This window comes from Protopterus annectens, chromosome 11.part0 (assembly GCF_019279795.1).
Source record: "Protopterus annectens isolate FY-2018-M chromosome 11.part0, PAN1.0, whole genome shotgun sequence".
Lineage (NCBI taxonomy): Eukaryota > Metazoa > Chordata > Ceratodontiformes > Protopteridae > Protopterus > Protopterus annectens.
This window is the reverse complement of record NC_056745.1, coordinates 1,163,987,210-1,164,010,104: the sequence shown is the minus strand read 5'-3', so window position 1 is coordinate 1,164,010,104 and position 22,895 is coordinate 1,163,987,210. Positions and strand designations below refer to the sequence as shown.

Genomic DNA, 22,895 nt, shown 5'->3' with positions numbered 1-22,895 from the left:
TCTGTCACAACTTGAGTAACTATGGGGCTGCATCATTCTAAAAGCTTCACTGGGGTGAACTGTTCTCAAATTTGGAGAATGGTGGTACCGTGACATTGTGATTTTTTTATGCATATATTTCCTGAAATCAGTCTGCTTATATCAACATAAAAATGAGTACTTTCATAGCTTCATACCAGGAACTGTCTGTTAAAAATATATTTAACAGCTTATTACTTCTTTGTAGAAATTATCCATGAAAAGGATTAATTTCATACCAAAATGGACTTCATGCAAGAAAAATGCAACAAACAAACCTACTCAAAACCATGATATACAGCATCACGGAGTGCAATAAGGATAATGAAAAAACTAATCACAGAAGTAAGGCTGCCTGAGCTTACTGAAGTATTACATCAACCATCAGTCCTTCTTTGTTATGTATACAGCAATACTTTAGACTTTAATACTTAAAATGAACTAGGGCTGTGTGTATGTATGTATATGTATGTATATGTACGTATATATATATATATATATATATATATATATATATATATATATATATATACACACACACGTGTGTGTATGTGTGTGTGTATATATAAGGTTTACAGAAAAGTGGTCGACAATTCCAAGTTGTCGAACAGAAAAGCCAGTACAACTTCCAAATATCAGCTGCACATACCATCATTTTTTTGTATGAGACTGAGAAACAGTAGGCATTCAGTAACCTGCCCTTTCCACACTGTAGTCCAATCTCAGAGCTAGAGTGAACTTTCTTTTTTAAAATAAGTTACATTTTGAGCATTAATGCTCAATTACTGTGGAGTGATACATGGAATATAAACCCAAATGTCACATACCCATATATATTTTTTTACTTAAGGGGGCAAAGACTTTGGCTGATTTGAGTTTAAGCTTATCTTTTGTTGAGACACACTGGTCAACAGTTATACGAGATCAACAGTTCCCCAGCGATTTTGCAGTTTCTGAGATGGAATGCAAAAAAAAAAAATTTTTTTTTTGATTGCTTAATTGCTTATTTCAAGGTTAATCATTGAAGCATGTGCTGAAGTGTGTTGATGTTAACTTAACATCAGAGTGTTTGATCTAGATCATTAGCTCCACATACTTACAAATACACGTGGATTTATGATATTTCATAGACATGTCATAAATCTGAACCTCTAACTCATCAAGCAACTAATGTTCAAAACTAAAAACATTGAAAATCTGTTAATTATATACACCAACTCCAAGACTGCACAACAGTGCAGAAAGGGTAAATTTCCCAAACCATGTTGCTCCCGCAATCTCATTAAAAAAGCCAGCACAGTTTGATCAGGTATACTGTCTTTTTCACTGTGTGATAAAAAAATAAACATCAACAAATTGTAGGTAACCCATATAATATAAAGAACCATAGGTTAAGCAAGATTCTTTGTACTGTATTTCTGTAGAACAAGCCATTTCTGAGTTAATGTACTGACTGTAATTACATGCACAGTCACTTGTGTTTCCTAACACATACACTAAGTGTTTGAATGCACTGTAATTTTGTTTTAGTGCATTATAATTTTGGGGCAGCTGCATGTGATGGAGGAATGCATCTGACTTATGATATAGTTTTACTCAGAAATGTGATACACATTCAAAAACTCATGCAGAACAATTTTGCATATACCGAGTCTGGTAATGCATGGTATCAGCTTCTCTTTGGAGAAGCATTATGTAGGTATAGTTATACTATACTGCAGCATTATTTAAGTGAAAGTTTTTATGGGGGGAGGAGACAGTTCTTCACTGGTTATTGATATGCTCAGTACTGTGCCTGTTCTTTTTTGTTAGTCGCTTGTAGCTGCATGTGAATATGATGATTTGTGCTGGCAAATGAGATACAGATTGGTATATTGGAATTATATGGCTGAACTGGGATATGTACTTTAAGTATGTTGCTTGCTACCTTATTTATATTAATTCGTATTACTCTCTCACACAGAGTGTTTTATCTGTACTTCTGTATCTGAAGCACACTTTGTGCAGTTGGACACTTTCTAATGGTCATTCCCAATCAAGTATCAGTGATGTTAAAGATTAAGAATTATGGGTGTTACATTAAACCTGTACGACGCCTCAAACAGCAGTTTAAAATAAATTATATTTAATGTATGTAAAGCAGTATCAAAGGACAATAAGCAAATTAAATACTTTTGTGGTTTACTACTATGCATACACATTGCTGCTTCCCAGGGAGTCAAGTGTTACCTGCATGCTATACAATGCTTACTCTTTCTTATATAAAGCAACAATATTTTTTTAAGATCTATCTCTTATTAATCATTAAAGCTGCCAGTTTACAACAACCAAAGTTTCTGTTCAAGACATTAAAGACTAAGATGAAAACATAGTTCTGGTTAACTATGGTTAAATTTGCATATTGTAACCTCGGGTTGAGTATGCTTCTCTTCAGTTTTGCAAGAATTCATATCTCACATTATTTTGTATATTCTTAATAGATTTGCAAACCTTAGACAATGCATTGATAGTCAATATATGTTTTAGTAATTACATTTATGTTTTAATGACTTGAAGATTATAAATCTGAGGAAATATCTCACAATGATTTTTGTCCTAGAGTTGCTGAAATGCGTTGTCCTTTGGTCACCGAGATGTTTTAAATAGTATGACTAGGTACAGTTACTTACTAAATATGCAGTTTTTCCTTACATAAAATTACGGCAATATATCTTACAGATTAGAGGTTGATGTATAAGGCAAGCCAATGTTTGAAATTAATTATTTTATTTTATTTATTTGCAGTTTGTTTTCCAGGACAGTCCATTGGGCTACAAGGAGCCCATTTTCAATGGAGTTCTGGGGAGAAAAGCTCCGGAGAAATACAAATACATAGGTTCATAGGTAGGTAATAGACTTTTGGCCCTAGGACCTATGCAAGCCTAGCCAAAAAGGTACCCTGGCTTTCGCCACCCAAGAAAATTATTTTCTTGTGCCCCTGTCAAGCAGAGCCACAGAAGTGATCCCCTGGGGTGAATTTCCCATTTCCCATCCAATCATCAAGATTTTTCTTGAAGAGTGCTAACGAGGAGCTCTGTTTGACATAAATAGGTAGTCTGTTCCAGAGTATGGGAAGTCTCTGGGACAGGAATCTATCCCTCCAGCATGTTCGGTTTATTGTGGTGACAAGGTTTAGGTCCCTAGAGCATGTAGCTCGGAGGGATTGGTATTTCTTTAAGTGGAGCATGCCCAGAAGCTCTGGGTTTGACATAGCTTTGTATGTTAGGCAGAGATCGCCTCTGAGTAAGCGATATGTGATGGAGTAAAGCTGAGACGGTCTGCGTAGGGCATCTGTTTGAGGCCAGTAATCCTCTTTGTGAGGTATTTCTGTGGCCTTTCCAGTTGTTGTAGATGTCTTGTGAGGTACATACCAAAAGGGGCATTGTACTCTATAATGGATCTAATGAGTGATGAGTAGAGGGGAACAATGACCTCTTTTTTTCTGGATGAAAAACCTTTTGTGATGAGGTGTGCCACGTAGAAGGATTTATTGAGCACTGTGGCGATGTGATTATCAAAGGAGAGACTACTGTCCACCTGTGTCCCAAGGTCTCTTATCACACTTTCGGTGTTAAGTAGACTACCGCCTATGTGGTAGTTCATGGGTACAGAGTTTTTACCAAAGGGGATGACAATGCACTTTTTGGCATTGAGCTTGAGGCCATGGCTTTCACACCAGGCATCTGTCTCAGTGAGGCCCTTTTGTAGGATGTCCACATCGTTAGGAGTTTCGATTATGGCTCCTAGTTTGCAGTCATCTGCCAAAGACCTTCTGTGTTAGCTTGTACTTCAGAGAAGTAGATACCAAACACGAGAGGACCCAGGACTAAACCCTGTGGTACTCCACCAGTCACTGGCAGTACAGAAAAAGCATAAATCCATAATATACATTTCAATTAAATGTTAAATACATATTTCAGATAGTACAAATCCATATCCCATAATTCAAATCATTGTTACATAATACAGAAATAAAAAAAAGAGATTTTCATTAGCAAAATTACATCAGGTTAATTCAAGAAGTAGTAATTTTTTTAAGGCAATTACAATGAGGTAATTTTTTTTAGTTGGTTGAATACGTCCCAATAAAAAATAAAATAAAAATTAAGTTGTTTAAATGATTTATGTAAATGTAGACTGTTTTACAGAGTAATAGTTCTGTTATAAGGCTACAGATATCTTTGCAAATATTTTGTACATCAAATTTCTAAAATTAAAATGGTCACTAAAGGATAGGAAGGGAAAATGAAAGGAAATTATGCTGAAGGAAAAAGGAAGCTAAAAGGTAAGCATGTTTATGAAAAAGAAAGGAGTTATATTTCAATGACCCAAGTAAATTTCCAATCCAAATATAAAGTCTCTGATTTTTTTATAAATGGTACAATAATAGAAAATCCGTAAGGATATAAAAACATTTTTGTCATTAATATTTCCCTATTCCAGTTATTAACACTAGAGATGTATATATACTCTAACTGGTGCAAATATGTTAAGAATTTCATTAAAATCTTGAAAAGTATAAAAATAATACTTACTTTTGTTGGTGTCAGACTATTAGAATATGTCGGACAAAGTTATGTTTACTATTTATTATCATCAGAAAATTGTAAGCAAAGATATTTGGATAAGGAGATGATGATGGCAAAGTGAAATGAATAACAACTATTAAAATGTTCACGTTATTTCACGGTTAAAATATACAACATAGTGACGATGAAAAAAGAGAAAGTAATGGAAATTACTGTAAATTATATTCATATCTTTCATATTAGAAACTTTATTGACAGCAAATATTATGTAAACAAAAATTCTGAAAAGGGGGAATAATTCTTCATAAATTAAGTTTGTTTTATTCCATTGTTAAATTTTGCCTGACAGCAAGATAACACAGTATGAGGAACAAACATACTATGTAATGACTGGTGTATAAATAAATAAATAAATGTGCACACACTTGTGTGTGTGTGGGGGGGGTGTCTCCTCTCTCTCTCTCTCTCTATATATATATATATATATATATTTCTCTCTCTCTCTCTATATATATATATATATATATATATATTTATAGATATAGATATATGGATGGATACACAGTCAGACACACCCACGATTTTCATATTACAATAATTCAATAAACAAGACCACTGTAAAGTGGAAAGAATGCAAAGGCAAGTGAGAAGGAAGAGAGGAAAATGAGGTAGAAAAGTGGTAAGAAAATGTGAAAAGAAAATGAGTAAGAAGGAAGAAAAAGGGGGGGGGCTAACTTCTTTTTTGGGAGTTTTGTTTCTTCTCACTTTCATTTTGTCTTGTTTTCATACATGAATTCTGCCTTTATTAGCATCTTAACAGTAAGTCCACAGACTACGTTATCTCAGTTTTAGTTTATCGTGAATGCTCTTACATGGCACAACTGTTAAATAATTACTTATTTGGCAAACTACACTATACTCCAGCTTTCCTTTAGAATTAATGGTAAATTTAATCTGGAAATGAGAAGTCATGCTACTTATTAGCATGACTTCTCATTACTACCCCATGAACATAGTAAAAGGACAGAGGCAGCCAACACAAGTCTTATTGTTATGCACTGTAAGCACCTGCAATCAGTTTCTCTTAGCAACCAATCACAATGATTTCCTAGCAATTTCTAGTAAAAAAAAAAAAAAAAAAAGCCAGTATGAAGGAAGAAAGTATCTTCGGCAATATATAGGAGCCGTAAGAGGAGTGCAGACCATCCCTAGTAAAGCAAGTTGGACTGCCTACCATCTCTCTCTCTCTCGCTATGCTGACCACATACTTGACCACTAACAAAGCCAAGTGGAAAAAAATTACATTCCGTTTGAAGTGAAGTACCATTTGAAGTGATATGGCAGGACACTGCTCTTGACTAGCTGCATGCCAATCTTAGAAACACACTAACAAAGCTCAATTATACCCCTCTTAATGTTCTATGGAGGTGCAAAGCAAGTCATTTACACCCACCTGAGCCAACTCCACACAAGTATGCATACTTTGGATGATGGGATTTGAGTGGCATAGTGATGTTACAAATCTTGGTAACCAATGGCAGCTAACTATCACCGTATTTTTGTTTAGCTTGGAGAGTAGGGTGTCAGTATGCTTCACTATGAAGTCACCTACAAATATTTTTATGTGGAGTAGCAGTGTTTGGTTGCCTTATAGGCTTTAACCGGACACCTGGACAATCCATGACCATTGAAGTAGTTTTACTACTGGTAACAGGGGAGGTATCTGTATTCTCCTAACATTTAAGTGTACGACAGTTGTGTCTAGGAGATTTTAATTGAGATTTTATGAAGACCTCAGCATATGTGGGTTTAGTAGTTCTACGTGTTAATGAGGTGGTGGAGAGGTGTTTAGTTTTGTACCCTTGTGGCTTGAAAGGTTCGTCTCCAGTTTAAGTATCTGCACCTCCTACATACAGACTTGGGATTAAGTAACAAAAGTGAGTTTTCACTGAACATAAGGCAACTGTTCACTGCCACAGGACACTCAGTGCCAACTAGCTGACAAAAGAAGGTCCTACAGTGTGCAGAAAGCTGGTAGATGGGTAAAATAACATACAGGGTTTAAAGTCACAAAGTTAACAATTCATAAAGACTGTAATACCTAGACTGTGACTAATTAGAGTACAGTAGCTGTAAATACCTCAAACACAATTATAGGAAGAACACACATTTTATAGTTATACAGTCATTACTTTATAAAGATTCAAATATTTAAACAGTGGCCAATCTGAGCACAATAGTGACAACACAATCATGCACAGTTTAGGACAGTGTAGTATTAGATGAGGATGTAAACAGACTGCCTTGGAAAACTTCTGAGGTAAGTGCCGTCTTCGCTACCACTGGCTACCATCTAACATAAACCACCACTCCACTGCACATTGTGCAGCTATGTACCAAGTCACATGACACAGCAATACTTAAAACAAGCAAAAAACAACAAGGAGATAATAGAAACAAGCACTCCTAAACAGTCTACCAAGCAAATACACATTCAGAATCTTGCAAACTCCCCTTCTCTCAGAGGAGAAACTGCAAAGAAATTCCAAAATGAATTAAATTGTAGCAAGCAAACAAAAACTATAACTAATGAATTCATTCATTTTTGACTGAGGCAGAACACTGATTGTCAGAGGACCATTTTCAGGTCCATCCTGGGGTATGCAACTTAAATCCAATGTGAAACAATTTATGCAATAAGAAAATGAGTTACATAGAAAATTATATGTGTGTGTGTGTGTGTGTGTGTGTGTGTATATATATATATATATATATATATATATATATATATATATATATATATATATTAACATCATAATAAACCTCAAAAGTTTTGGGCAGGAATAAACACACTTCTTCACCCAGGACAGTCTTCCACTCCTACCCAGTCAGCTTCCAACCATAAATCCCCAGAGGATATTGCAAATACCTTCAATAGTTTCTTCACAGAGACTATCCAATCCCTAGCCAGCCAACTCGCACCCAGCTGCTCCAACTCAAATTCTGCCACAGCCAATACCCCACTCTCCTTTAGCTACTACCCCACTCTCCTTTAGCTAATACCCGACTCTCCTTTAGCTTTCAGCCTGTTTCTACATCACTTATCAGATCTCTAATTAAGAAATTAAAACCAACTACACTAGCAGCTGCTGTCCTCCCACCAGAGTATCTGCAAAAAGCAGCAAATGCCATAGCATACCCAATCTCCATCATAATCAACAGAACCTTATCTGAAGTTACCATCCCTTCCACTTGGAAAATATCACACGCAATACCACTACATAAAGGAGGCAACTCCTTCGAACTGTCAAACATTAGACCCATAGCTATTCTGTCACCATTGGCTAAAATAATTGAGAAGTGTGCCCATAAACAACTTATGCATTATCTCATCCAGAATAAGCTGTTGGCTAACTCTCAGCATGGTTTTAGTACTACCTCTGCCCTCCTATCCTCTCTAACACCGTAAACCATAACAAAAATAAGAGCAAGCTTTCCTCAGCCCTCTTTTTAGATATCTCCAAGCCCTTCAATATTGTCAACCACCAAATACTCCTGCACACCCTTAAGGCATTCTCACTAAATAGCCGTGTGCTTCAATGGTTCCAGTCTTACCTGTGTGGTAGACAACAAGCCGTCCTATGGTAGGACAAACTATCAACCCATCTACCCGTCAACCTAGGTGTCCCCCCAGGGCTCCATACTAGGACCCCTTCTTTTCTCTCTCTTTATTAATGACCTTCCCAATGTCATCAATATGCCACCTATAGCCAATATGCGGATGACTCCACCTTGATTTATTCACCCACCCACCCTACAGATCTAATGGACATTAACCCAGAATACTTTCAATATAGTTGAAAACTGGCTCTCTATCAGTCAGCTAATATTAAACCCTAACAAAACAAATTTGCTTCTTTTCTCCCCCACTTGTAAGTTTTCCTCACTACTCTTTACAATAAAATCTAATAATGGTAGCATTATCTCCCCAGATGGGCAAACCAAACTCTTAGGCATCACAATAGACAACACCCTCAAATTTGATATCCATGTCAAACTATCAAAACCATTAACAAAAAACTTGGCTCCCTCTATAAGATCAGACCTTTCTTTACTCCATTTGCTAGGACTGCTATTGCTCGTTCCCATCTACTCTCCACTCTTCTCTATGCCTCCCCCCCCATTACTCACTAATTTGAACAAATCCGCTCTTAGCAAACTCCAGCTGTTACAACCATATTGCTAGATTTGCAACAGGCATGGCCTATAGGACCCACCACTGTCGCAACCTAAATCTTCTACGGTGGCTAGAATGGCCTAGCCTACTTCAGTACAACCAGCTTACAATTGCCCATAAACTTCTCAATCATCCTAATAATACACCTGCACTTAAAAACATCATCAACCCTTACAGCAACCTGAGGTCACTTCGCTCTTCTAATAAACTACTGGTGCAAACATCCAAAATCAACAACTCTGCTGGGGACTCTGCTAACTCTGTTGGCAAAAAGTACAGTTTTGTACCTACCATAAATGTAGATGTTCGAGGATTCCCTTGCTGCAGTCCTGACTTTGGGTATAGTCCCGCGTCCCAGTCGGCGAATACAGAGAGAGTTGACGCCGCGGGGTCATGTATGCTCTTTAGACTGTACGTCAGGGTACTAATGGTAATTAATGCGCATGACATTCGCCATTTTTTTTCTCCCCCCTTGCCGGGAAGACCCAAAAAGACCCAAAAAAACAACCTGCTGCACCAATAAACATGCACAATATATATAACAATATATATAGTAAAATATATACAAAAATAGGCTAAGGACTGCAGCAAGGGAAGACGAAGAACATCATGGAACTCTCTTCCTGCTGATCTTACTCTTGAACCCACTCTTACTCAGTTCAGAAAAAGCCTCAAGCTATACTTTAAAACTCACTAGCTATGTCCTTGTTCAAAACCCGACTAGATCCTCTTCTACAGTCTGTAATCATGTTACATGGCCTACTCAATGTGTCAACACTGTTTTAAAAATGTATGATTACATTACCTGCTTGATCAACTGGAGCCTGTAAACTGTGTGTAACTTGTAATCATTTTGTGATTTTTTTTTTACTGTATGTTCTACCTTGGAGATTTTCTTCCCGGGCCTCCCCTGAAAATGGGCATGTATCCAGTCGGACTATCCCGGTCAACAAATGTAAAATAAAAATAAATGAATATATGTGTGTGTATATATATATATATATATATATATATATATATATATATATATACACATGTGTGTGTGTGAGTATATATATAACACACACACACACACATATATATATATATATATATATATATATATAAAATATTAGATATACAAATATATATGTATAAATATATATTTATATATATTTATATGCACAAACACATTTATACATACATACATACATATATATATATATATATATATATATATATACATGTACACAGTGATGAGTAAGATATACAGAATATAATGCGATAGATGGAAGAGGTAAGAAAGGAGACAAAGTGAGAGACAGAAGTTGGGAGAAAGGTAAAGGAGAATGAAATGACTTGATGTGTGCAGGGTACAGGAAGGTTTACTGGATTGCTGGAGTCACTTTTAGTGATTGAGCTACTATGGAAACATTTTTAGCAAGCCTGGTTGATAAGGAAAACTTTCAGCTCTTTTTGGAAGTGTATGAACAAGTGTATGGCTTTTATGCCATCAAGAATCGATTCCCAAGGTTTATGAGTAAGAATACATGCCCTGTGCTTTTTTTCAGACTGGCAAAGTGGGTGTTAAGTTGGACATGGCTATGACATATGTTGGTAGTTCTTTAAAAAGTGATGAAAAAAAATCACTTTTTGTGATAGAGGGATCAAACAGGTAGTCAAAATGTGTAAATAAGTTCTCATATCGAATAATTCAGTTGCTCACATCTGCAGCATGGTGCAGCTCAGGTCAAAGAGATACTCTGGTCTTATTTCTGTAAATTCTACCATGAGGCATGGAATAAGTGGGAAGGTCAGGAATATATACAGGAACCTCCTATACAACAGGAAGCAGGACATGTCCACTACTAGTTACCTATTGCCCTGCTGAACTGAGCAAAACTATGGGAGAACTATATTTTTTTCAAGTAGCAAGCATGTCAATCTATGGTGTGCTCCACTTCCAGAAGATCCTAAACGTATGTATTCTCAATCTAGATCTCCAGTAATGGACTTGACCAGTCAGTGCATTCACCAGCTTGTTAATCTCTGAGCTGTGAACTGCTAACAGACTGATGCCTTAAGCTATAGCTCAGTGACAGAAGATGAGCACCATCATCCTGCAGAGGAGGTATAACCTCATAACTCTGTTCCATTTCAGTTATCACAGAACAGATTATTGCCTGACTTACAAGGACAGGCCAAGAATGCAGCTGTTTCTTCAAGATCACCAGACTAGGGGCTCTGAGGTACAACTGGTTGATATGGATCTCTGCTTCCAAGGGATCACACTCTCTGCACCCTGTGGGAGTGTAAGTGGACTTCCAAGCTGCAAGTGAAGTGTCAATCAACAGAATCTGTGAAATATGCAGAAAAATGTGAAAACCTGAACACTATGGCTGATCAGACATTTTTTATACACCCTTAGAAAGTACAGTTTTCTAAATAAGAGAGAGACTTCTTTTTAATACAGGAAATGCAATAAAAAGGCATTTGCATAGAAACTTCAATTTCTCCCAAGGGGGTGGGGGGGAGACGATAGATAACTGTGCATGCATGCATTTTTTTTGGTAGTAACATCCAGCTTATTACCATTATCATATACAGCATAAAACTAGAATCCATCTGACAAATAAGTACAAAGTAGATGATAACTGGTGCTTTTAATAATGAAGTAATAAATACGTCACTTTTTTCCTCCAGAGTGTTTCATTATTTATTATAATCATGCATTATACAAAATACAAGAATTGTTCAACAAAGGAGAAAGAGCTAAAATATCTCAGAAAGAAAAATATTGCAACCTGTGCTCTGTAGGGCATATTTTCAGATCTTGTTCTTCTGAAGATATAGCTAATGAGTTACTGGGTGGACAATATGATACTCACTATGCACATCATGAGCACAAGCAAGGAAGGTCTCAACTGCGTCTGACTAGTACAGAAAGTAAAAGTTCAAGACTGGTTGCTCCTGACAAATTCTAGTACACAGACTAGAGGAAGTAGTCACTCCAAACCATCAGATGATGGATGACAGGGGTGGCAAAAGGGACAGATGGTTTCAAAGTGTGGAAAGCTCAATTACACTGACCGTTTTTGTATTCAGGGTTGCCCTTTTGCATTCAAGGAGACAAGTCACACAGAACATTAGGCAGTGTGAATATAGCAACTAAGCAGTGCCAGTTGAGTGCACTGGTAGCCCTGGCATAAAAACCGAATGGTCAGATTTTCCACCACCACCAGAATGTTTCTAAACATTTTTTGATGAGAATGACCTGGATGACAGTAAGTTGTGAATGGCTACAGCCTGATCAGCCCTATTCTCTCTGAAATACATCTCAAAGCTCCATATTCTGAACCCAAAAGGCAATAACTTTTGATAATTACAAACCTATCTAATTTGCCTTCAAATGAAATCAGTACAGATTTTTTTCTCAAACACAAAGGTAGCCAGTTCCATAACTTTCCCAGACTAAGCTGGTAAAAGTACAGATTTTAAATGACTTGACAACTCACATTAATCACGTCATTTTTCTTCTAGCATTTACACCATTGAAGGTAATCAGTATCATATAATGTTCTAAGATCCATTTCATGAATGCTCTTGAACACATCACCACTTAACCTGTACCTAAAGGTATTCAATAAAAGCCTTCAAATTTTCATGCACAGATGGTGAGGCAGTCCACAGCCTATTAATTCAGTCACTAGAGAAATAAAAAGAATGTGCCTGTACTGGGTAATGGATCTGACTGGTCTGGCAACATTAATAAGAAATCATAAGTCAGTAGATTTTCTATGATTTCAAAATGCTTCTTTTGAATAACCATAGCATGCCAGTTTACACCATGTCTACCCAGAAAAGTCAATAAGCCTTATAGGTTTAAGAGTCAAATATGTTGGAAAAATCCAACACAGGTATGGTCCTCATGACTGACAACAAGCTCATTAAGCTGCCATTTCAGACAGTCTGCCCTCCTTCCCCAGAAATGGTACAAATGTACAGGAGGTTTATATTAGTTGGGGTGTGTTGGAAGTAACCCCCCCCCCCAATGCTAGGCACAGAGCATGCAAGAAACTGCTAGAGACAAACTTGATGAAACAGGATCTCAATGTGTTTGCATAATGTTCGGACCCAAATCGATTAACATTTCACATCAGCTGGCAAGTCCATGTACATAACTTATACTACATTGCTACAAAAATTTGTATGATAAAACCTCCCTTGAGTAAAAACATATGGCTAACAGCCTAGTAATATATATTTTTTAAAGGTAGGTCTTTCAACATTCCTTTGAACTGGTACAATTCTAGCTATTTTCCATGGTGGTGGTACAAACATCGAAGTCAACATTTTTTTGAAACAAACGTAACAGAAAGCCTATGTGGTACACTCCTACATTGTTCCAAAATATCTCAGATATTCTGTCAGAGTCTTGTGAATTGTTTCCTTTTACTTTCTTTTGACACCTCAAAAAACATTTATTCTGTAATACTGTGTATTAATGCAACATTCCTAATTTTTAATACAATATTTACAGCAAATTATTTTTTCAAGCTACGTAACAAATAACCAGGCAATCACTGAAGGTACAGACTCTAGCTTGTCTTTACCAGTAATTATTCCTGACTTTTCATTTGCTCTGTAGGCCAGTATATATGTGCAGCAATGGATGAACTAAGTATAGACAGTAACATATGGGCCATACCATAAAATCAGATATAAATTGCTGCATGTAAGTGCCATACTTTTACACCACATCACACATGTAGTCCCAATTACTACTAAACAAAAATGCAAAAAACATCTCCAGATGTTTTTATTGATAAACCAATTATACACAACAGAAAGCTATACATTTACTTTATATTTTGTTTTGTGTAGTTAGCTTTTAGTAAAAAGATAAGCTGCCTACACATACTTTATTAGATATAACGCAGGGTTTTTTGTTTGTTTTTCAAACAGCAGCATGAAAATCCAAAGAGATTATACATTTTTACTATATACTTAGAGCACAATGAAGAAAGATAACTGAACTGGAGAAATGTTTACATGCAACAGTAAGTTATGCAAGCCACACAGCACTGCTGTGCTAATCTTCCAACATCTCATTGTTAACACTGTGCTGCACAGGATGCATCTTAACAATGATTAAAGATAATTTTGTATTTTTATTTTGTAATCCAGTGCCTTGAAGATCATTGGATATCAACCTATCAATGGGTGGACAGTTCAATACCTAAATTTTTTAACTACTGTCAGTTCTAATGGTTGTTTCATTTATTTTTCAGCTTCATATCAATGCTAAATATTACCTTTTAGCTGACCAGCTTCTCTGTCTTCCTGCTGCAGCTTTTCCCACTGTGAACTGAAGAGAAAAAATAAACAAGTTTTGATGTCAAAAGAAAATAATTTTGCAAAATATATCAGTGAAAACATATGTCGGCAAAAGTCAATTCCCGAGCTTCAATAACGCCTACACTAAGTGTACACTGTTCTGAATGAACAGACAACAAAGACATAACTCGCACCTTCTTCCTCCTAATTTTAGTTTTCCCACTTGCATTCTTGCAGCTTTAAATATTAACAGGGATTCATAAAGGTTACCACAAAAAGCAGACTACACGCACACTTAATATAATCTTTCTGAGTAACCAAAAAGCACAAAAAATGTGACAAGAATGTACTTGAATACATATTGTGCGCACTTAGTGTAAGCTTTATTGAATCTGGCCCAATGATTCTAGAAAATGCTATACATACCTCTAAGTCATAAGTTATTTTAATAGATGGGAAGCACTCTTGTGTTAAGATACAATAACAGTAGATGATCCGAGGGAAGCCTATGGAACAGCAGATTAGAACACCATTAGTTAGGTGTGTAATAGCTGCAAACTGATTGCCTAGCACTTACCTTTGGTAAGGGGAATTAGCTAAATGGTAGAGCACTTGCCTTGCATGCAAGAGATAGTGGGACTGATGTTCACGTTCTCCATGCAATTAAGGGTTGTTGTAATAGTTAAGGTGTTTAGCTCACAAACACAGGGTACAGGGATTCTCACCTTTGAGGGAGATTAGCCAAGCTTAAATGCCTCAAAAGGGCAGCTAGCCTAGTACTTACCTGTGAAATATACATTTTTAAATCATTTCCATTCACTCCAACATTACATAACCTGATCAATTCATGCCTTCCCTTAAACCTCACATCACCCTCCTGAATATTATTCTGCACATTTTATTCCCACAAATTCCATTTCTATGTAATTTGTCCTTCCTTTTTTTCTAAAGATTCCACCTCCAAATATTTTACCTCCTGTACAATATTCAATATCTCCACTACAGATGGTTTAGATTTTGATTTCCATTTTCTAGTACTTGCCTTTTTGGCAGCCAGTAACATTAAATGTGCGTCATATTGTGTCTTGGCAATTCAGATCATATATCCTAACTCAAAGAATGAATTTCCTTAACTACAATTTTTACTCATCCAGCATGTATGGCAAAACACTCTGTAGGGATTTTTTTTTAAATCTGCCAACTTGCTATATTCACAAAAATATGTTCCCAATTACCCCTCTCTTTTTCATCACACCTCCAGAATTTGCCATCTACCCAAGGAAATATTATCTGAAGTCTGCTGGGGTATAAAAATACTTTCCAGACAATAATCCTCTTATTCTTATATGAGATTCCTCTTCTTTTGTAATACTTTAACCTTAGTAAACTCAATTACTCATTTCCATATCTCTTTTTTCATTCCTACCAAGCTTTTAAACTTAATTTTCATTTTATTCAACTCACTAGCTATCTTTTATGAAGAAATTTCAATATTCCCCATTACCGCTCAAATCATTTCCACTACTACTGATGTACTGTTGGTAAGATGGATAACTGCATGGCTTACAAATAGGACATGGCAAGTATCACACACCCACTGGAGAGGTGAAATCCTTGGTTACAGTCAAGGTGTCCCACAGGGCTCTGTACTAGACCCTTACTTTTTTTCATCTGAGGTGTTCTATAGTCTATATGCTGACAACCTGAAACTGGGTAAACTGATTACAAGTGATACAGATAAAGCATGTCTGCAAAATAATTTGAATAAATTGTCCATTTGGGCACAGGAGAATATGTTGATAAACACATTAAAAACTAAGCATATGAGATTTGGGAGACAAACTGAAAGGTGAATATTTAATAGAGCACACAGTGATTGAAACTGTAGACTCATTTAAGGACCTGAGTATATGGGTAGATTCAGCTGAGTTTTTCTAATATCAACCAATTGGCTAATGATAGTTATAGAACTATAGGTTGTACAAAAAGATTTATAAAGTCTGGGAAATCAAACATAATGAAGTCATTGTTTCTTAGTTACATCAGACCCAAACTTGAGTATGGAATAACAATATGGAAACCCTATAGGAAAACAAGCATGAATAAACTGGAAAGAGTACAGCGAAAATATACTAAGGGCATCCATGGATGTGAAAATCGAAGTTATTATGAAAGACTAAAATATCTGAACTTGTACAGTGTCTCTTACAGATATTTAAGAGGAGATCTTATTCAGGTATATAGGTTATTTAGGTACAACTACCTCTGGGAATGTTTGCGGTTATCAGAAAGTACTAGAGAATCGTCATTTAACCTATGCAGAAGATTCTATAGGAATGAGAAGTGTACTAATTGGTTCTCTGACAGAGTAGCTGATGCTTGGAACACACTACCAAATTACATTAAAGCAAGTACTAGTTTAGATATTTTTAAGAACAGCCTGGACATTTATTATGGGAACAAGTGTTTTGGCATATTGGTAAGCTAGAAGGGCTTTAATGCCCGTGCTTGAAACATTTCTATGTATGTATGTATGTATGTATGCATTTCTTAAATTCCTCACTTTTTAAGTATGAAAGTGCCAGTGTCTCATTTTTACTTCTTTATCCTGCATCTTGGTGCATGATCTGAAATAGTTATTGGATGCATTGCAAATCTTTCAAATAAATACACATGCCTGTGAAATGTAATTTCTATTCAGTTTAGCCCTTTCCTTACATTACTACTTGCAGCTTTGAGAGTATGTAAATGCTGAGTTCCACCAACTGAATTCATGTCTTCCATGCCAAATATTCTTATATACTTCTTCTGAAAACTAAACTTGTTTGTTATATTTTCTCTTCTAGGGTTCTCTGCTGATACATCCTCACCATTGCAAGTCAGGTTCCAATCCCAACCATAAAGCTCTTTCAGTTCCTTTAGCCTGTATGCATGCAGTACAGTGCACTCATGGCAAGAAATTTCCAGTGATAATCAGCATTTGCAACACTGAATGTTTAACATCCGGAAATACTTTGCGACTTGGAAGCAAGAATTCTTTAGCAAACTGTAAAAACATGCAGCTATCCAAATATATAAGAAAATGCAGTATAATAAGAATATGCTTTAAATACATTAGACACAGTAATGCTTGTGGTGATTCAATTCCAATGAGACACATATACGCACATACATACATATGCATATAGGTTCATAGGTTGGTACTAGGCTATCGGCCCTAGGGCCTATACAAGCCTAGCCATAACAATTCCCTGGATATTTCTTCCCACAATATTTACTTCTCTGGACCCCTGTCTAGCAGGGCGACTGACATGATCCCCGGGGTGAACTTCCTATCTCCCATCCAATCATCAAGGTTCTTTCTGAAGAGGGCTACAGAGGCGCTCTGCTTGACATGTATGGGCAGTCTATTCCAGAGTATGGGGAGTCTCTGGGTTAGGAACCTATCCCTCCAGCAGGTTTTGTTCATTGTGTTGACGAGGTTTAGATCCATGGAGAGTGTGGCTCTGAGGGATTGGGATTTCTTTAAGTGGAGCATATCCAACAGCTCAGGGTTTGACAGGGCCTTGTATGTTAAGCAGAGATCGCCTCTAAGTAGATGATATGCCACAGAGAATAGCTGGAGTTTTTTTTTTAGATGGTCAGCATATGGCATTTGCTTTAGGCCTGTGATTCTTTTAGCAAGGTATTTCTGTGGCCTTTCCAGCTGTTGCAGAGGTCTTGTGAGGTACATACCAAACGGGACATTATACTCTATAATGGGTCTAATGAGGCATGAGTACAGTGGGACAATTACCTCCTTTTTTCCTGGATGAGATATGCCACATAGAAGGATTTCCTGACTGTTGTGGTGATGTGGTTATCGAAAGTGAGATTACTGTCCACCTGTGTCCCTAAGTCTCTCATTACACTTTCGATGTTTAGTGCACTGCCACCTATGTGGTAATTCATGGGTACATGTTTTTTTCCAAAAGGGATAACTATACATTTCTTGGCATTAAGCTTGAGCCCATGGCTCTGGCACCAGGCACCTGCTTCTGTAAGGCCTTTTTGTAGAATATCCACATCATTTGGGGATTCAATAAATGCTCCCAGTTTGCAGTCATCTGCGAACTTTGTTAGCCAGAGTCCCTTAATGTTGGCCTGTACTTCAGAGAAGCAGATGTCAAACAAGAGTGGTCCCAGGACTGAACCCTGAGGTACTCCACTTGTCACTTGTCTGGAGCTGGATTTGGAGTTGGCTACTTTTACAGTCTGGGTTCTGTCAGTAAGCCAGTTGGCAACCCATCGAGTGACATAGAGATTTATGCCCAGCTTAGTAAGTTTATCTATGATTCCAGAGTGGGGGATGGTGTCGAAGGCCTTGGCGAGGTCCAGATATGCTGTGTGGACCACCTTACCCTCGTCCACAGCTCTGGAGACTGATTCGAAGAAGTCAATCAGGATCAGGAGACAAGATCGGCCCTTCACAAACCCAAACTGGGTGGGGTCCAGTGTTGAAGGTTGCCAATGTCTTTGTTTAAAAGTTCCATGATAATGCGTTCCATGCCCTTGCAGATCAGGCTCGTCAGACTGATGGGACGGTAGTTCCCGGGATCCAAGGTGGATCCTCCCTTGTGGAGTGGGATAACTGTAGCTGTGCGCCACTCAGTGGGCACAAAGCCTGAGCTGAGGCTATGATTAAACGTGACACTTAGGTGAGGTGCCAGTTCATTCTGTAGTTCATGTAGTACACAGCCTGGGATGTCATCTGGTTCCATGGATGCTGTATTCTTAGCTTTGGAGAGTGTGGTTTCTACCTGTGTGGCTGTGATTACTGGAATTTGGCAGTCTTTTGGTATTGAGATGGGCCCTTTAGGGGATGAGGGGGGGGGGGGTAAAGTTGGCACTAAATCGATCTTCCAGGATATTGGCAATATCCTTGGGATCAGTATATTTCACGCCATTCTGTTGAAGCTCAGAGCAGATCTGAGCATTGCCATTTAGATTCTTGACATAACTATAGAATGCCTTGTGGTTGTCTTTGGAATCTTTGGCAATTTTATTTTTGTAACTAGCTTTTGAGGATTTTATGAGGGATCTCAGCTTCTTACTGAGGCTGGTGAGGGAGTTTTCTGCATCCTGGGATTTTCCTCTTTTCTGCAACAGTTTCTTCCTTCTGTTGTATAGTTTGTTTATAGCAGGGGACCACTAGATTGGCTTCCTTTTTTGGAAGACAGCATATTGGTTCTATTTGGGATGGCACGATTTATGCACGAGTGGATGTGTTCGTACAGTGCCTTAATGAAGGATTCTGTAGTCGAACTTTCAGAGCCTGTCTGCATGGGTGTCATGAAGTTTGTCACTTCTGACTTCAGTTAGCATGAAGTTGGCTTTGGAGACGTTTTTTAAGGAGGTTTCCTTACTGGGGGTGGGGGTGGGATGTGGATGTCAAGGGTGATTTGCTTACGGTCAGACCTGACTAATGAGGGGGTGACCACTAGTGTGCAGCATCTATCTCCCATGTTGGTAATGACCAGGTCTAGGATATTGGAGCCCCTGGTGGGACAATGGATTAGTTGATCCAGGGCATTGGAATTTATGAATTCCAAGAACCATTGGGAAAAGGAGTTGGTACTGGAGTAGTTTTCCCAATTAATGGCAGGGTAGTTGAAATCACCCAGTATTAGGGTGTTTGGTTGTGTCTCAATATTTTCCAGTATGTTTAGAAAGGTATAGTGAGAATCTTAGGGCATGGTGGGGGATCTGTAGCAAGATACAATTTGGATTGCAGTCTTATCTAGTGTTAGTTGCACCTGGAGAATTTCAGATGCATTGTGTTGGGCAACTAGCCTGGAGGTGTGAATATGGACACCCCTCGACCTTTAGTGTTTCAGTCTTGGTTTTGTGGCCGAAAAGTGTGGTAAGAGTTGTAGCCTGGTATTGCAGGGGTGCTGTCTGGAGCCTTGAACCAAGTCTCAGTTACTGCACAGATATAGATGTTCTCCATTTTTAGGAGTGCCTCGAGAGAATGCATTTTGAGGTTTAGACTTCTAGCATTGAGTAGCATTACCTTCAGATTTTGCATGTCTGTATCTGTTACAATGGTGGTCTTGTCCTTTGAACCTTGCCTAAAAAAGGCACTATAGAGGTGGCAAGAGCTTTAGCCAGTAACCTGAATCCCACGGTTGACAGGTGCAAACCATCTCTGGCAAAGCATCGTGGTTTGTCGATCAAGTCTTCCCAGACAGATACTGGATCCCCTTTGAATGACACCAGAAGCTTAGCCAATTGTTGAAGTCAATCATTTTGTCCTTATATTCTGGGCAAAGGCAGGATACTACTCAGTGCTAGGGTCATACCTGCCTGGGCCACATGATCCGAGAGCTCTTCCATGTCTCTTTTCATGTAATCCAGGGAGGTACGCCTCAAGTCATTCACTCCAGCATGGACAATGACAGAGTCACATTTGTACTTGTTGTGGAGTGACTTGAGTGCATGCATTATGTGGCGGTATATATATGTATGTATGTATGTATGCATGGATGCAGGTATGTATGCATCTCTCTCTATATGTGTATGTGTGTGTGTGTGTGTGTATATATATATATATATATATATATATATATATATATATATACACACACACACACACATATATATATATATATATATATATATATATATATACATACATTTTATATATATATATATATATATATATATATAAAGCAATGGTGACTATGTACCATTCCCTAACATGGGAAAGAAGGGAGGGAAGACTTATTGTTACAGCAACCACTCCACAAACATCTCTTGTTATGGCAAGAGCTTTATAAAACCTTATTTTACTGCAACAGTAAATCATAACATTTGTCTAAACTACCAAGCAAAACTAGCTTACCCCTGGCAGAAGAGGTGAAGGCATCAGCTGTAATAGTTCAGCAGTGTGCCATTTACGTCTCCTCACATATCGCCTACTGGTACATAAAAACTGTTAGATAGATATTACAAACAGACAGAGACATTTAGATGAAAGATAAATAGAAAGAAATAAAACTTGTGACCCAAGGTATACAGCAATAACGTTACACATAGGAACCTTTAATCTAGAGTAGTTCTTTGGCAAGAATAACTGTGGATATAAGAAGAAGTCCGGTAACTTTACCAGACGAAAAGTGCTTTATATTTGAAAGTTTGTTTATAGCTTGTTTTTATTTCAATAAACTACCTGCTGAAGCAGAGGCTACTGTGAGCCATTTTTTTGTTTGATAATGGAGTTTTCATTTTTATTTGAAGCTTAACTGTGGCTATAAACTAGCCTTCTTGGGTAACCTCTACAGATCCTTGCTACTACTCCCATGTCAGTAACAAAATCTCCTTGGCTCATAATCGGCAGTCAAACAAAGTAAAAAAAAAAAAAAGAGAGAATATATATAATATATATATAAACTTTAGGTGCAGTGGCAGGCTTCATTGTTGCAAGGCATTCCTTCATGATACTACACTCTGGATACCTCAAGTATTTCACCTCTGGTTTTATAAAAAAAAAAAAAATAAAGTAAAGCCAGAGGTAATGCTTACACAGAATTTCAATCCACCAGTATTATATTTGGGGTATGTACCACTGCAGGTACCAATCAAGGTGCCTATTTTACTGTATAGTTCTGTGTCACGATCTCTGGATGCCCTTTTGGCACTTTTATGTTTGATTTCAAGTCTCCGCTTTTCTTATTAATTTATTTACTTATTTATATATGTTCTTCATCCTCCACTGATCAACAGGCCCTACAATTTATATTGCGCAACTGCCCCATTCATTCCCCAATAGTGCAGGTCTTATGGCTTTATAGCTTATTTCTTCCTCCATGGTGACAACCATGAGAACTGTGAATAGGTCTCAGCATTCATGCATCAGGGATACTTGATCCAGCTCTACAACTGCTGTTTGCAAGGGACACGTGCCTGCTGTTTGCAAGGGACACATGCCTGCTACCACTCAAAGTAAACTCCATGATAAGTGGTTAATTTCTACAGCATATGGTTGACAGGCTGTTTTGCTGTGGTCAGTACACATGCACTCACGCAGGTGTAACCAATACAGCAAGCTGAGCAGTCACCCTTACCTCAGCATGTGCAAGCTGGTACTCACCACTCCCTCCCTCACCCTCCACTGCCTGTCCTCTCTAGCATTTGTACCACTAGTTGAGCGCATGTCATCTTGGGCATAGTTGGGGCTTCATTTTTCTATGACATGAGATCAGGCTTTCACCTCTCCATTTTTGATGGCCACCTTAAATAATGTGTTGTACGCTGTGGAGCATGTAAACAGCTGCTGATCATTGGACTCTACAGACCTGGATTCCTTCCCCGAGTGAACTTGTTTAGGGACCCCTTTTCTGAATCATTTCCTTCATCTTCTCTATTTAGTTGGTTCTAAAGGTCTGGATAAATATTTTTCTTGGATATTTTTTTATTTTTTTTTTTTTTTATTTTATTTAACATTTGTTGACCGGGAAAAAACAACTAGGTTCCACAGATCCTGTTTTCAGCGGAGGCCCGGGGAGAAACGCTCCAGATGCTGCAAACGCTACAAACGCTTTCAAAGTTTTAAGACATGTTTTTGGTTATGTATGAATGTTAGGACTTTTGATTTCTTAATTCAGCATGTTTCGGACAGTTAGAACTACTTCCCTACTTGTCGACACTGTAGCCAGGGCACAAACAAAATAAGCACAGTGTGTAGTCTTTTGATGTTATTTGTCTTTCACAGACAA

General features: G+C 37.6%; 1 protein-coding gene across 1 annotated transcript in view; it reads right to left on the bottom strand.

Annotated features, from left to right (window-relative positions):
* ORC5 (origin recognition complex subunit 5) overlaps window positions 1–22,895 on the bottom strand; it is a 2,154,202-nt gene that overhangs the window by 1,458,978 nt on the left and 672,329 nt on the right. The window contains exon 10 of the mRNA XM_044087287.1: window positions 14,118–14,170. Coding sequence (XP_043943222.1) covers window positions 14,118–14,170 — 53 coding nt within the window. The remainder of the gene's footprint in view (window positions 1–14,117; window positions 14,171–22,895) is intronic.